This window comes from Anguilla anguilla, chromosome 13 (genome assembly GCF_013347855.1).
Source record: "Anguilla anguilla isolate fAngAng1 chromosome 13, fAngAng1.pri, whole genome shotgun sequence".
In the NCBI taxonomy this organism is placed as follows: Eukaryota; Metazoa; Chordata; class Actinopteri; order Anguilliformes; family Anguillidae; genus Anguilla; species Anguilla anguilla.
In genome coordinates, this window is record NC_049213.1 from 10,067,898 (window position 1) to 10,083,307 (window position 15,410).

General features: G+C 41.4%; 1 protein-coding gene across 1 annotated transcript; it reads right to left on the bottom strand.

Moving 5' to 3' along the window:
* Positions 1-15,092, bottom strand: LOC118210766 (neuritin-like). The gene is made up of 3 exons (XM_035387179.1): positions 14,386-15,092; positions 5,708-5,855; positions 1-4,517 (listed from the first exon to the last, which is right to left on the bottom strand). Exons 1-3 carry the CDS (start codon positions 14,435-14,437, stop codon positions 4,280-4,282), a joined length of 438 nt encoding a protein of 145 aa, XP_035243070.1. The 5' UTR covers positions 14,438-15,092; the 3' UTR covers positions 1-4,279.
* Positions 15,093-15,410: the final 318 nt, after the last annotated feature.

Genomic DNA, 15,410 nt, shown 5'->3' on the forward strand with positions numbered 1-15,410 from the left:
TTCAGTGCACGGTTTTATTTTATAAATAAGATGTATTTTTTAGATGTTGGTGTGTTTTTTTTAAGACTACATACAGCATATCTTATTTGACATTCAGTAGCGTTTCTTCAAAAAGCACTCTTGACATAGCTATTTTCTTCCATACTTTGAATTAATACCCAAAATGTATTTATTTTTTATGCAGAGTGGCAGCCTGTCCTGTCTTGTTATCGAAGCCCCTGTTCTGGCTGCCCAGCAGGGCTGCAACAGAACTCTGTGCATCCCTAACCAGAGAGAGCAAAACACCAAGCTTAGAGACTGAGCTTTGGGAAAGGCAGTGCCCTTGTTTGCTTTGCCTCTACTGCCTGTCTTGGACTGTGGGATTACCCATCATGCCCTACTAGCATACTGGCTGAGCCACAGGAAAGGGGGCCGCTGGGGGTTGGGGTCATGGCTGAGGGTCCGGGAAGCCAAAAACAGGGGCGCAGAGCCGAAAACAGGACAGGCTGCCAGCAGAGACCGCTACGCGTCTAAAGACTTCTCAAGACAAAAACCATGCAGAACTCCACAATAAAGGAACAAATGGACCCCATTAACGAATCAAAACGGAGCACACGTCGCCACGAACCAATCAGAATAAGAGTTACAATATCCAGAGGAAAGAGAAGAAAAGAACCATACAACTTCTTGGCATTCCGTGACGGGAGGGAGGGGGGGAAGACTAGGCTTCTTGGCATCGTTATTTGGCTTCCGCTGCCGAGGAAAGAACTGCTTCCGGGTCGTGCACATACAGAGACGCACACTTCCTGCTCACCACACAGGGCGGCAGACACTGGCCCTTTCAGCCAAGGTCTCCATCAGAGGGTGACATGCTTTTAACAGGGGGCAAACAGTCCTTAATACATCCCAGATGTAGCTGCCTGGAGAAAACAAGCATATGACACTGATACTGGGCCACCTATTACCCACAATGCACCGTCACCGTACAGCTTCCTGTGCCCTTGGGAGACACCTTTTGGGCAAATTCCATATTTAACTGAGCTACTCCTCTCTCTGCTCCTTCCCCTCTGTGCTTTCATGGTTGGTCATGATGGCATTTACTTCAGCACTGACCAGTATTTTCTTATGCAAAAAACAGCTTCCTTAGGCTCGGGTATAATCCACTCGCAAATGTAAATAATATATTTTGGCAGGTGTTCTTCTTTTAAAAACACAGTATTATGAGTTTAGTGGTCACTGGCATTAGGAAGTACAGTATGTCAAGGATGGGGGGAAGCAGTGGGGGGGGGGGGTATAACACTACTTTAAATGCATTACTCAAAGTACACATTGCTAATGTTTGAATGAACATGGACCTTGGTTGTTTGTTTCACTTGCTCACTTTGATGATAAACAGATATCTCAAGTGCACTCCCTCCCCCCCCCTCTCTCTCTCTCTCTCTCTCTCTCTCTGTCAAATGCAATTATACATTTAACATGACAATAACTTGTGTAACACAGTAGATAGCTGACCAAAGAACCTGTGCTATGGGAACTAAGGACATAGTAGAATATGCTTTCTTTAAAAATACAATAAGTGGAATGTGCCAGAAATAACATTTGGCAATTCTGAAACAAGCACTGAGGACGATGTTTGATATCTCAGATGTAAGTACTCAACAAGATATACGTAGCTTGAATGAACAAAATACTATCCTTCCTTTAATGTAGCCACTTGGGTCAGGTGATTAGTCAAAAATAAAAAATGAAATTTGCACTATTCATTAGAAACAGAACTCACATATTTATCTTTCGTTCAGCAGGAGTGAAAAAGATTTTGAGAGAAAATGAAAGAGTTAAAAGTTTACCCAGGACATACGATTGCTGTTCACTTTACAGAGTCATACCTGGGCAAAGTTAGATGTTCTTCTGCCAATGTACTTTTTTTCATTCGTTTTATGTTAAAAGATGTACTTGTGCTGTCTTATTGTGCTGTGGAACACATTTCTTTGATTTTGTTCCCTGGGGGAAATGCAGAATGTCACACACATTGTTGTAGTTTTATCTGTTTTTTCCACAGGAAAAAGGACTGTTTTTCATTCTCTGTTGTGGGTATCTGTAAAGACGGGAACATTTTTATTATGAAGCCTATTAGCTCCACACCAAAAATGAACAAATCAGTAAATAATCAAACAAATAAACATGTAATCAGACATATAATATATAGTTATATTGCACTACAGTCACTAATTTATTGCTGTTATTCAGTGATCTGTTTTTCTTACCGTAACTAGCCTTATTAAATGAAACAGTGATGTATAATGTATGCCAGTGAGTTCTCTGATAAGGCTAATCTTATCGAAATACTCCGCTCATTCCTAAGTAATATAATCTAACGGCTATATCTAATTAGATTAAAACAGTAGTGATAAGGTCACCTGCGATGTATCCCATGCTAATATGTTCTCATACTGTATTTGCACTTACTTTATCCCCTATGGCTAGGCTAGGGCCCTCATAACTACTACGTTCATTAAGAATAGCCGTTTAACTCACACACTTACATACTATGCAGATGTCGTTTTGGTCTCCGTAGGATTACAGTGATGTCCTCTGTCTGGTCATTTAGGGATAATCCTAATTACCAGCACTTTAAAACCCATTACAAGCTCACAGAGCTTTATAGTGTGCTATTCAATTATATTGGAGCAATTCCTTTTTTAAAATATATATAGAAAATAACTGAAGTTTTTCAAATGGAACCCAAAGAGATGTCAGTCCAACCTCCATACACAGAACCTAACCTCCAGTATGTCTCTTCCACTCATGGTGTCACTATCTAGTTCATCTTTTTTATAATTTATAATTTTATAATTTTATCAACACTCACTACGTAACCTTTTTTTTAACTTCCATCAGAAAATGGAATTAACTCTGGCTGTGCATTCCAATGCACAAGGGTATGCATCTTATACTTTGTAGATGTCACACACACAGCCCCTAATATTTCACATGGCTCATTTACACAACAGTATTATACTGTAGTCAGTCTCTATGATACCTGCAATGCGCTTGTATTGCTTGAGCGTTGTGTGTAACGGTAACCTGGTTTGAGAGGAAAGTCAGACCAGTGAGCAATTAGCTGTCGAAGAGCATGGCTTCCAGTCCGAATGGCGTGTTTCTCTAAATCTTGCTCAAATCTTGCATGTTTGGCTTATTTTTGGGTAGAATCCCTGATTGTCTACGGCTAAACAGAACTGAGTTTACAGGGGATGTTTCACAATTTTTCGCAAAAAAGGCTGCATCTACGCTTCTACGCGAACTCACATGTGACAGCTGTGCTTTCAGGATGTGGTGACCAACAGGAAGTGCTAGAATGGACTGAAGCAAAGCATAGTGGGTAACTACGTCAATATCGTGAGACTACAGCATTCTGTCTGAACATAAAGCACTGTGTCCTTACACTTCACGCAGTAGTTACGTCTCCTTGCTTGTCGCCCAACCATTTTCATTAAGTTTGGCTTTTAGATTAAACAAAGCCAATGGTAACAACACAGTTAAACTAAAACATTATGGACAAAGCACTCTGGTACTAGATCGGACACAGGCTTTTGATGACTGCAGAATTAGCATGGTAATAATGGATGCAGGTGTGTTCGAGTATAAGAAGAGGAATAAAACTAAGACGTTGATCCTTCATTCACAGCCTTATAGTTCAGTACCTTGAGCAAGAAAGGGCCGTCACACCAAAAGATCATTTGACGCATTGTTCCTGTCCTTTTGGTGTAGAACCATTTTAAGATGAGCTCAAAGATGTGTTTAAGGTGCTCAAAGCTTGGAATGATAGTCAGACTTGTGTATTACCTGCATTTTACCTGCTCTAACAAGACAACTGAAACTTCCTTTAAGTAGAACCCAAATCCCAAAGCCTGTTCTAAAGTTTTTGGTTTCTTGATAGCAGCTGTTGAGCTCCAGCCTTAGGGGGCGGAGCAGGAGAAAGAATGGCGGCCGGGGGTGGGAGTGGGGGTGGGGGGTGTCGCTGGAGAGAGGTTTGATTGTCATGTCGTGTAGCTGCTCTTATTGGTAGGGAACTGAAACACTTATCAAATCCATGGCATCCGAACAATTGAAAAATACGTAAACTGCTCCTTTCCTTTATCCATTTCTGCTTGACCTGTCCTTAAAAGCCTACCCTACCCTACTCCACGCGCCCCTCTCCCCTTGTCTCAATGGTTTGTTCCAAAGACTCTGGAGAGTTTCTGGAGATCCACTCGAACAGGCCATATGGGGAGTTTTGGGGCGTGCAGTGGCAGAAGGGAACCTACAGGGGGAGCCAGACGGGGGAGCCCAGCAGTAGCAGCAGCAGCAGCAGCAGCAGGGGCAGAGTGCGGGTTTGTGGGTGAAGGCTGGGAGCCGCGCTGGGGGCGCACAGGTCAAACAGGCTCCCCTGGAAGCGGATCTTCTTGGAGTCCTCCTTCAACCTCTCCCAAATGCGACTCACGTCCTCCTGACACTCCGACAGCGCGTTGGTAGCGCAGGAGTGGAACGCCTCCCAGTGGCTGCAGGCAGAACAACATGTTAGCGTGTCAGTGCTGTGGGTACAGAATTTTCTAGATCCTGTGATGGAGAAAGCAAAGCACATTTCACATCTCAGTTTGGCTTATTGTGTTTTGGCCAAATTTCCCTTAGTAACCCACCTTAGCTTTTTGCCAATTGGCCAGTCGTGAAATTTGTATTTAAGTCTGTATACGTTTATGGTCTTTTCCTTCGTATGTTCTCATGTATTTGTCCTCAAAGGCAATAGTTGCCTCTGCTATTTCACATTCATCCACCTTCACCCAGTCCCAGTGTCTCATAAAATAGTAATTGTATTAGTGATGCTGCAAGTGAGCAGCGTTACGTGTGCTACTTGTCCAGCGATAAGCCCGTCCCCCTGTCCTGCTCGGGCCCCTCCCGCTCGGGGCCCCTCCGCGCGTTCCTAATTTCATTCAGGGTGCGAGACGCACTCTGGGGAAATATGCCGGCACCGGAAAACACACAATAACGGAGGGAAAAAACACAAACACTCGTGATGCCCTCTGAATTTCATTTAGTGCCGCAGTAAACTCATCAATTATTCAGGCCCTACACGGTCTCGTCTCCAGTCCCCTCTAAGATTACAGCTGCAGCCTGCCTTTCTCTCTCTCTCTCTCTCTCTCTCTACCTCTCTCGCCTCCCCCCTCCTCCCCTCTCTCCCTCTTCCTGTCCTTCAGTTTACCCCTGACTTAGTATTGTCCCCCGTACAGTTTAATCACACTTTAAATACCCAGGCCATCACTCAATTCATCGCCTTGGGTGAGTGGGGTGACATTTTCCACACATAAATGCATGCCCACCCTCCCCATGCACACACACACACACACGCACGAGCACACACATACACACATGCATGTGCACACACACACACACACACACACAAACACACACACAAAAATACCCCAGAAGCCTGAACAGAAGATATAAGTTTCAATGTGCTGGGTTTCATCTTGTGGGGGGGGGGGGTAGAAGATACATAAGGTAATACTTTCCATTGGGAATTAATGATCTATTCAGAAATACTTCCAGTTGTCATTTGTTTCCTAAATGTATTTGGATGTATTTATTAGCTTTTATTTATTAACTATTCTCAGGGTGGACAGTCAGATAAGCCAGACGCTTAGTCAGCACACACACACACACACACACACACACACTGCGCTGCTGCTCTCACCTGCACACCACCTGTACTCCGTTCTCACTGTCCTCCTCCTCCTGGTAGTTCGCCATGCCCTCTCCCAGCTCCAGCACGCAGTCGGAGAAGCCTTTATAAATGCTCCCACATTTCACCTCTGCTGAAACGCCGGCGACGACCAGGAACACTGAAACACAGGGCACAGTCAGCACAGGAGAGCTGGAACACTGTGAAACACAGGCACAGTCAGCACAGGAGAGCTGGAACACTGTGAAACACAGGCACAGTCAGCACAGGAGAGCAGGAACACTGAAACACAGGCTACAGTCAGCACAGGAGAGCTGGAACACTGAAACACCGGCTACAGTCAGCACAGGAGAGCAGGAAAACTGAAACACAGGGCACAGTCAGCACAGGAGAGCAGGAACACTGTGAAACACAGGGCTGCAGTCAGCACAGGAGAGAAGGAACACTGTGAAACACAGGCACAGTCAGCACAGGAGAGCTGGAACACTGTGAAACACAGGCTACAGTCAGCACAGGAGCGCTGGAACACTGTGAAACACAGGCTACAGTCAGCACAGGAGAGCAGGAACACTGAAACACAGGCTACATTCAGCACAGGAGAGCTGGAACACTGAAACACAGGCTACAGTCAGCACAGGAGAGCAGGAACACTGAAACACAGTCAGCACAGGAGAGCTGGAACACTGAAACACAGGCTACAGTCAGCACAGGAGAGCTGGAACACTGTGAAACACAGGCTACAGTCAGCACAGGAGAGCTGGAACACTGTGAAACTCAGGGCACAGTCAGCACAGGAGAGCTGGAACACTGTGAAACTCAGGGCACAGTCAGCACAGGAGAGCTGGAACACTGAAACACAGGGCACAGTCAGCACAGGAGAGCAGGAATGCTGTGAAACACAGTCAGCACAGCAGAGCAGGGACACTGAAACACAGGGCACAGTCAGCACAGGCGAGCAGTAAAACTGAAACACAGTCAGCACAGCAGAGCAGGGACACTGAAACACAGGACACAGCATAGGATAGTAGGAACACTGAAACACAGGGCACAATCAGCACAGGAGAGCAGTAAAACTGAAACACAGTCAGCACAGCAGAGCAGGGACACTGAAACACAGGACACAGCACAGGAGAGCAGGAACACTGAAACACATGGCACAGTCAGTCTTCATTTTAGTAATGATAAGTTGAAACAATAAAAACCACAATTCGACTAGATAATTGTCGTTTTTATTGACAAACAATGCAACATCTATAACATATATGAATTAATAAGGTCTGCAAGCAAGCATTTGGGCAAATTAACTAATATGTTATAACATGTTAATGCACATTACTGCATAATGTGTGAGATTCAAGCTTTAGGTTAGGTAAAGGGAATTGTAGCAGAGATACTGTTTGTGGTGCTTGATCAAGGGTTATATATTATTGCACACGTATTTATTTTCTTCTTAGAAATTAAGTTGAACTTACAACACAATTACAATGACAGTTTGGCTTCTTAATGTAATGTTACTCTGCAATAGATTGGGGGTCTGTCCCGGGTGTATTCCTGCCTCTCGCCCAATGCATGCTGGGATAGGCTCCAGCACCCCCCGCGACCCTGCCCAGGATAAGCAGGTATAGATTATGGATGGATGGATGTAATGTTACAATAACTAATTGCGCTAAGTGAGAGGGCAGAAAATGATGATCATTGTGCTGTCATTGTGATTATTGGATGTGCCATCTGTTAAGCTCAGAGTTGGCATGACATGTTTTATATATATGAAGTACTTTCAGGGTTTTCTACATCAAAAACCACAATGGCCGCAGCAGGTACATGTACCAGTGCAATAGTAATCATTTAGTGAAGAATCAGAGAGGAAGCCATAAGTGTCTTTAACCTTCCCAGAAGCCTTTAGGTTTAGGTGAGCTTTCCGCTTCCCCAGTGAAAATGTGGAGGCTGCAGGAGTGGCACCCGTATGAGTTTCTCTGTTTGCCTGTTTGCTGTAAATGCTGACACAGGCGCTCCCACTAGCTTTCCCTCAGAAATGTAGGTCAGCTCTTCCCCACAGCTGGAGGGAGGGAACAAAGGGTTCTTCTCAGTTTAAAGAGAAGACACCCCTTTTATCTTTCTTACTTTTGTCTGGCAGCGTGGCGCCACAGTCCTAAGCAAAAATCACTGATTGGGCTGCGCGGCCGAACGGTCAAACTCACAGACGCGGTCCTGAACCAGGCCTAAAGTCCACATGCGCCCATAAACGTGACGTGTGTCTTGACATGACGTATGGATTTTTAAGGTCAGTGATTGCCATGGTCTGCTCTCCCTGGTACACCATCACATCCTATGTTGCCTACTAGTTACTGCAAAAGAACACCTACAACAGCTGTGAGCGTAGATAACTTGCTCTTGTGCTTCTGTGGTGTCGCTTCTTTACGTGCTGGTCTGAGAATATTGTTAGCTAGTAATGCTAATGTTGTTAGCTGGTAATGCTAGTAATGCTAATGTTGTCAGCTAGTAATGCTAGTAATGCTAATGTTGTTAGCTAGTAATGCTAGCAATGCTAATGTTGTTACTGTAGCTAGGTAATGCTCATATTATTTGGGTGAATGCACTTACGTATCTCCTCTATTGTAAGTCACTCTGGACAAGAGCATCTGCTAAATGCATGCAATGTAATGTTCTGTGGCTGAGAGCAGTCTGGATTCAGCAGATTACAAACAAAGTGCAGCCTTTTCTGCATCCATTAAGTACATAACTCTTCATCAGTCATATAACTTACCACCCACCACTCTGCTTCACCATGCAGCTCCCTATCAACCACACAGCCTACTGTCATCCAAAATGCTCATTACAGCAAGTAGCTTTATCATTTTATAATGACCCAGCTGCAGGCCCAATGGGCACTGCAGTTATGAAGCTACAAGCAATGGCGTGATATTTCTTGCAAATATCCAGCTACCATTCTTTCACATTGAATTATAGATATCCGGATTATTACCTGCTTTGTTTTTATCACAAAAGCATCTCTTTCATCACCAGCAAATCCTGTTTGGGGTAACTGAAGTAAGTCTGTGGTGTTGAGTTAAAGCCAATCAGCAATACTGCACAGATACAGATCAGGAACAGTTTGCTCAAAAAATTATATTTATTTATTTATTTATTTATTTATTCATGGATTTTTTTTTAACGATACAGTTTAGCCCTTAGCTTTAACAGCCTGTGCACCATTCTGGTACAGCCCAAGATGGTGAGAATGATTTTCACTGCTTAAACACCGTGTGATCAGAATAATAATTATTATAGTCATACATAAGCAACCAAAGGAGGAAAATTAAGATATTAAATGATACGTAAATGTGAAATGTGAGATGTCTTGTTTTTCTTTTATGCAGTAGGATCTCTCTGATCCAAGACAATGTTCTCCCTTTGGAGACAATAAAGTAAACCTTAATATTAACCTTAAATGTTTTTTTTTTTTTGTTTTTATATCTGACAATTAGCAAAGTGTTTATTTTGCCCACTGCAGGAGGATTCGTTATTAGTGATTTGGAGACCCCGGTCATCACATAATGCCATATCATGCCATTTACATTTTAACCAATCGGTAGTGTGGTCATGATTTTGACTGTGGCCTGTCAGTCAAAAGTGAACTTGAAGTGAACAGCCATACAGAATAAACGGGCCGTATCAGACCTGCGCTGCTTGCGTTTAGAAACAACATACTTTAGATTGAAAGGAAATTTAGTTATTTTTCTGTTTATATATTTGGTATACAAGTATTCATCTTAATCTTGTGGCTTCATGAACATTTTAAATTCAGTTAAAAAAAAAAAGTATTTGCACAGGACGTTCCACTGGAACATAAGCATATGCAGTGCTGGACATGTCTGCTGCAGCTTCCTCCCACACACATCACGTTAGTTTCTAAACGAGCGAGAAGAAAAATCACTGTGCAAATGTGTGAGATTCCTTGCTGGTTTCTGATGGACGAAGAATGTGCTTTTGCTGTTCGTGTTTGAAAAGACCGTGTTGTGACGAGTACTTCTGGTATGATTTTGTTTTATCCTTTTCAGAGAAACAAACAGTTTGCAGGGACTAATGCTGATTGCTTGCTGATCCAGTGCTCACCTCCGGGAGCAGAAGGTTTGCTTATTATCTATGCTGTTCTCGGATGATGTGTGAACAGGGCCATGCTAGCTACTTAGCTAGAAGGGAGCAGTGAAAAGCTGTGTTTGTATATGGTAATTTATACAGCATAAAGATGTCTGCTTCTGCTCAACTCTCTAAGGATTTGCCATTCTCCTGCTGTCTAACACTGTATAATACATGGAATTTCCCATCATGCTTTGGACTACAAACACCAGTTTACCACAGAAACACCACCACCTAATCTCAGACAGAAGGGAGGAAACAGTATTCATATGATACACTGTATTTTTATTTGGTTGCCACCCGCCCAAGCCTCATTAGCTTCCATGCTACTGATATAGCTGCAAAAAAGTTAATGTTTGGCACAAAATAAATGTGGTGTAACGGACATTTGTACCCTTCTTTGGATAAAGACAGGTGAGGCTAAACTTTTGACTCAAGCTTTGCTTGATGGGTGATGTTCATTTTGTTATGAAATTAATGAATTTATTTATTTTAATTTTTTGTTTATTTCATGCCAGTGCTAGTACACGTTTCATAGTTATTAGCAAAAATATTAAATTCTCTGTAATATGCAGAAATCAGATAGAAGAATGGTCTGCATATTTTGCAAAAAGAAAGAACAAAGAAATGACTCATTCGTAAAATGGTTGTCATGGCCATTATCATTATCATTACACATTTTTAATATGGCTTTATGCAAGGATGACTCAGTTTCTCAGTGTGTGGCAGCATCCCTGACAGTGAGTTTTAACGAAGTATGAATAATCTCTTCAACCAAAAGATTTCACGAGCCTTTTGAAACAATCATTTTCAATTGCTCCCTGTTTACTGTAATGTAAACAGGTAGCAGTGAGAAGGAACAATATGGTACTGAAAGAAGTATTCAATATGGTAACAAGCTTTCAATTTGGGGGATTATGATGATATGCAGCCCAGATTAATGGACTGATTGCAAATAAAGATGATTGATGGGAGCGTGATGTATGGCTCTAATGTCACTTCCTTTCTCTGGGACAGACTCAGTTTTTTACCCCACGCCTGTCACATTCCGTAGAAAATTTAAGTTATTTTTTCGTATTTCTTAGCCGCTTTCCCTGCCGTAGGATGTTATTTGGTTTGCCATAGTAATTTCAGTGCGTCCAGTGACAGAGAAGAGGGTTATTCCTGACTTGTGGATTACGTGGAGGATGAAGGGCCTCGTTCCTGGGTGTGAATTAACGGCTGGCTGTTCGCGGCTCAGCTGTCAGCCTCGAGCCCTCCGGGGTTTAATGAAGCCTGTTCTACACCAGCTGGTACCAGCCCCATGTGACCTCGCTCCTCCCCGGGGAGAGAGACGGAGCGCTCCGCGTGTACCTGCGTCGCCTGGCCCAATCCCAGCCAATTTGCAACTCAATCAATTGTCACAGGCCAATTTACTAGGAGTCTTTTTTTTTAATGTCCTGACAATTTTTTTTCTCAAGCATCTCCACCAATCCCTCGTAACACAGTGAACGGCGGCGGTTTAAAGGGTTCGATTCGCTCAAAGCACGAAACAGTCGGGCAACCTGGGTTGGATTGCTCCCTTAGTTGTATTCGGTTGAAGAAATGAATAGATTAAAATGTCAGGCCGTATAATCATGACCTTTTCTTTTGCATTTGTATAAATAAAATGCACCTGTCTTGGGTTAGACTGCTGCAGTGTAGAAAAAGACTATGAGCTCTGTCCTATTATAAATGTTAAATGTTAAAAATGATTTTGAGATAATGCGTTATTGAAATAAACAGGATTGCTGAATCCAAAAAAGTAATTTATCAGTTGTCAGTTCTATCAAAATAAATTTTATTGATAAAATACTACATTATTATATATTATATTAGTATATATTATACTATATTCTTGTAAAGACCTTTAAAACTACATGAGTGTGATTTCATTGTCAAATAATGTATATTTTATTTACCTCACAGTAAATTATTTAATTGAATATAAATAAATAAATAAATAAATAAATATGTTAGTATAACAGTAAAGATACGTGTAAGTAAAATGTATTTAAAATAATGCAGTGTGTTACACGGTTTAAGATGTACAGGTAAGCGAGCACCTAGCCTAATTACAAAATCTATTTTTGTCCCATGGCATATCAACTGTTAAATAATTATATATTATTATATCTGTAAGTGTTTCCAAGACACGAGTGTAATTGCAGTTGACCATATTCGGATGAAAACCCGTGGAGGTTGCGGTGGACCAGATGTGGCCAAGTCAATAATGTCTAATTTTGACAGAGAACAGTCACGTGGTGATGGAAGGAAGGCAGTGAGAAGAACACAGAGACACAAGAAATATCAACAGAATATTGGAGCGTGCGATAAGCCCCCCGCCTCCATTTTCCTGGAGAGAGAACACACATCTGGGCCATCCTAATTGAGACCTCGACCGGCTGCTGAGGAGCGCTTTGAGCGAGTTGTATCGCAGCGAGAGCATGCTGACCTCCGCAAAGGCAACTCAACGAAATCATATCTGACGATGCACATCTCTTTTACACGGAAAAAATAAGAATAGGCCTACTTAATTAGTTCAACGTTTCGTAAAGCAAGGTGTGTCTTCAAGATCCATTGTTCGGAATTTGCGATCTGTGCGAAAAATCACTAGAAAATAGTCAATAGTCATGTTGTTTTGTAGTGTAGCCTACAGACACTGCAAATGGTATATAAATTATTAAGTATATTTCAAATCTAGCTGAGAACTGCATACACCACAACTGTGACCACAACCTCGATAGAAGAAACCAACATGTATGAGAAGGAGCGAATTGTGCTTAAAAGGAATAAATGTTAACACCTCACCCAACATACCGTACTGTAACCTGCTGTCTTTGCATTTGAAGAATTTTTGAAAAATGGTGTGATGTATTTAAACGTGGACGCCAAGATTCGAGTGCCGTCTTCAAATGTCCTATTTATTTGATATAATATACAAACCAGTACTTCAATAATATTAATAATAATAATAATAAGAAGAAGAAGAACAACAACAACAACAACAACAAAAACAAGGACACAAAGAACAAGAAAAGAAGTATCATCATCATAAGCATACACATAATCATATTCATACTAACAGACTATTATTATTATTATTATTATTATTATTATTATTATTATTATTATTATTATTATTATTGTTGCTGTAGTAGGTTAGTAGTAATATTGGTAGCAGTAGTAGTTGTTGTTGTTGTTGTTGTTGTTGTAGCATGCAGTAGTAGCCTAGTAGTAGTATAATTGTTCTCATCCTTGTGATATTAGTATTAGTAGTGGTAGAAATAGTGCCTGTAGGCTAGTAAGGAATATTTCTCAGCAGGGCGAGTCGTTAGTTCCTAGTGGAGCAAATGGAAACATAGTTCTAAGATTAATTCAAGAAAAATTTAAAGAAATAAGTAAAACTCACAAAAATCAACTGTAAGTAGTATCCTCATCGAATATTTATCAGTAAACTCTTTAGCTATGCTTAATGACATCTGTTTCACTGAGGGACACATACAGTAAGGCCTTGCATAAGGTCTTACTCAAATAGGCTAGATTCCGTTGTTTCCCAATGGCCTAATGCCGTAGTGCAAAATATCAATTTGCACTCTTGCATGTATTTTCATTCAATATAAAAATAGACGCAACACAACCAATCAAAAATGGGCACATGTGGCGCACCTAAGCTTCCCTCAAATGACACGACCCTCAAAGACCCCCTTGGACACATAACTCATGCGCATAGTTTCTGATTGAATTAGGATAAAATCGATTTTAACCCGTTTATTCACATACGCATTTTTCTATTTTAAAATCAAATGCAAAATTAAATTCCATTTGTACTCTTTGTTTCAGAACTTGCCGCCTCTCGTACAATTTTAATGTGCCGCCTGCATTTTATTTTCAGATTCTCATTGAACAAAATATAAATTTAATTTATAGGCTAATTGTATTCCCTGAATTCACATTCATTAACGCTACACGAGCATGATTTTATTAAAATACGAAATGATCGGTTTCCATTCATTTAATCTTATTGCATACAAGTAAAATTCGCGTACATTATATATATTATAATATATGGGGCAAGCGTGGTTCTTGGGCCAGCTAGATGAGTGGAAATGGTGCTATAAACTGACTCGACTTTTCAATAATTCAGATGGAGCCGTCCTGTGGGCACGCGGTCAAGCTCCCCGTTGTCAGCACAGTGTCCAAGGGGAGAGTCCTGAAAGGACCTTTAGAAATGTCGGATATACAATCGATGGTGAATTTGATAATGTGTGCATTATTGGCTGTGAGTGGTAGTACAGGCATTGCGTGCCATTCACTCATGAAAACCCTCCACCTGAACCCACTGTAACAGCATAAACAATGAATACCCTTCCACTAATTAAGATTATTTATGTGTGCTGTTTTCTGCGTGTGAACTGTCGTTTCAACTGCAGACGCCTAGGCAATTTATTTCATTAGCTCGTCCATATCCAGAAGACAATAATCAGTGAATGTAAGTATGTTGATAATAAATGCACAAGAAATGCACGTCTTACCTAGTGCAGCAATCGCCTTTAATTTTGGAGTCCCTGTCGTCGTGTGTCCCATATCCTTTCAACTTAAACCCAGCGCGGGGTGCAGGGCTCCATCTCAAGGAATTTAGACGAACCGTTCCTATTTTCGCATTAACGTTATCCGAATACACTTAGCCCGCCTAAGAGTCGGCAGATAGAACAACCCTTCAGATTACAGCAACGTGGTTGAAAGAAATCTTCAACAAATGTTCCTAAATTATCCGTAAATTAGCTCCGTTTTCCACATCTCCCGGCCCATCTGGTCCCTATTTTGGCGCACTTTCATGCAACACTTTTCTTTCAGTGCGCATTCGCTCTCTTTCCACACCTTCCAGCATTACCTCACCAGCAACACGTTTGTGTCATCCTTCAGTTGTTTACAAAAATGCAAATTTATCGATTTGATTTCACGCAGATCCCAAACGTTTGATTTTGTTTGGCATGCAGACTAAATTGCCACGTCAGATACAATACAATAACGAAGACAAACGTCAAAATACGTTGGCGGCTGAATAAGTGTTAGTGTTCAGTAATACTCGCTATAACGCTTATATCTTCCTTTTAACTCGCTTTTCAACCTCAAAATCTGGCTGCGATGCCGGGTTTATCTGCATGCATCTCATAATTTAATGATTGTCTCACAGTGCTGTGATTTGTTGCAATGCCATAGGCTCTCTCTCTCTCTCTCTCTCTCTCTCCCTCTCTCTCTCTCTCTCTCTCTATCTATCGCTCTCTCTCTCTCCTTTTTTTGGCAAGAATTACATCATCTGTGTGTACATTTTGAAAGATTATCAAGTTGGAGTCAATGATTACATGCGCGTCATTCAGAATAAAAAGTATTTCAGGGCTACATTTAAAACAACTGTAGCAGTGAATGAGTGAATTCATTAAACGAGGGATAAAGAATTGACTGTATGGGATTTTTCATCGGTATAAAATGGTTTAAATTATGTTCGTGATTATTTTCTTGGCTTTTAATTTCTTTGTTATTTGAATACAGTTTTTTC

What these genes read in the sequence shown, in the direction of transcription:
- LOC118210766 (XM_035387179.1), bottom strand. Translation starts at nt 14,437, where the DNA reads ATGGGACACACGACGACAGGGACTCCAAAATTAAAGGCGATTGCTGCA. An exon ending in AAAGGCGATTGCTGCACTAG is followed by an intron (nt 5,856 to 14,385) that starts GTAAGACGTGCA and finishes CCTGTGTTTCAG; the next exon opens with TGTTCCTGGTCGTCGCCGGC. An exon ending in GGAGTACAGGTGGTGTGCAG is followed by an intron (nt 4,518 to 5,707) that starts GTGAGAGCAGCA and finishes TTCTGCCTGCAG; the next exon opens with CCACTGGGAGGCGTTCCACT.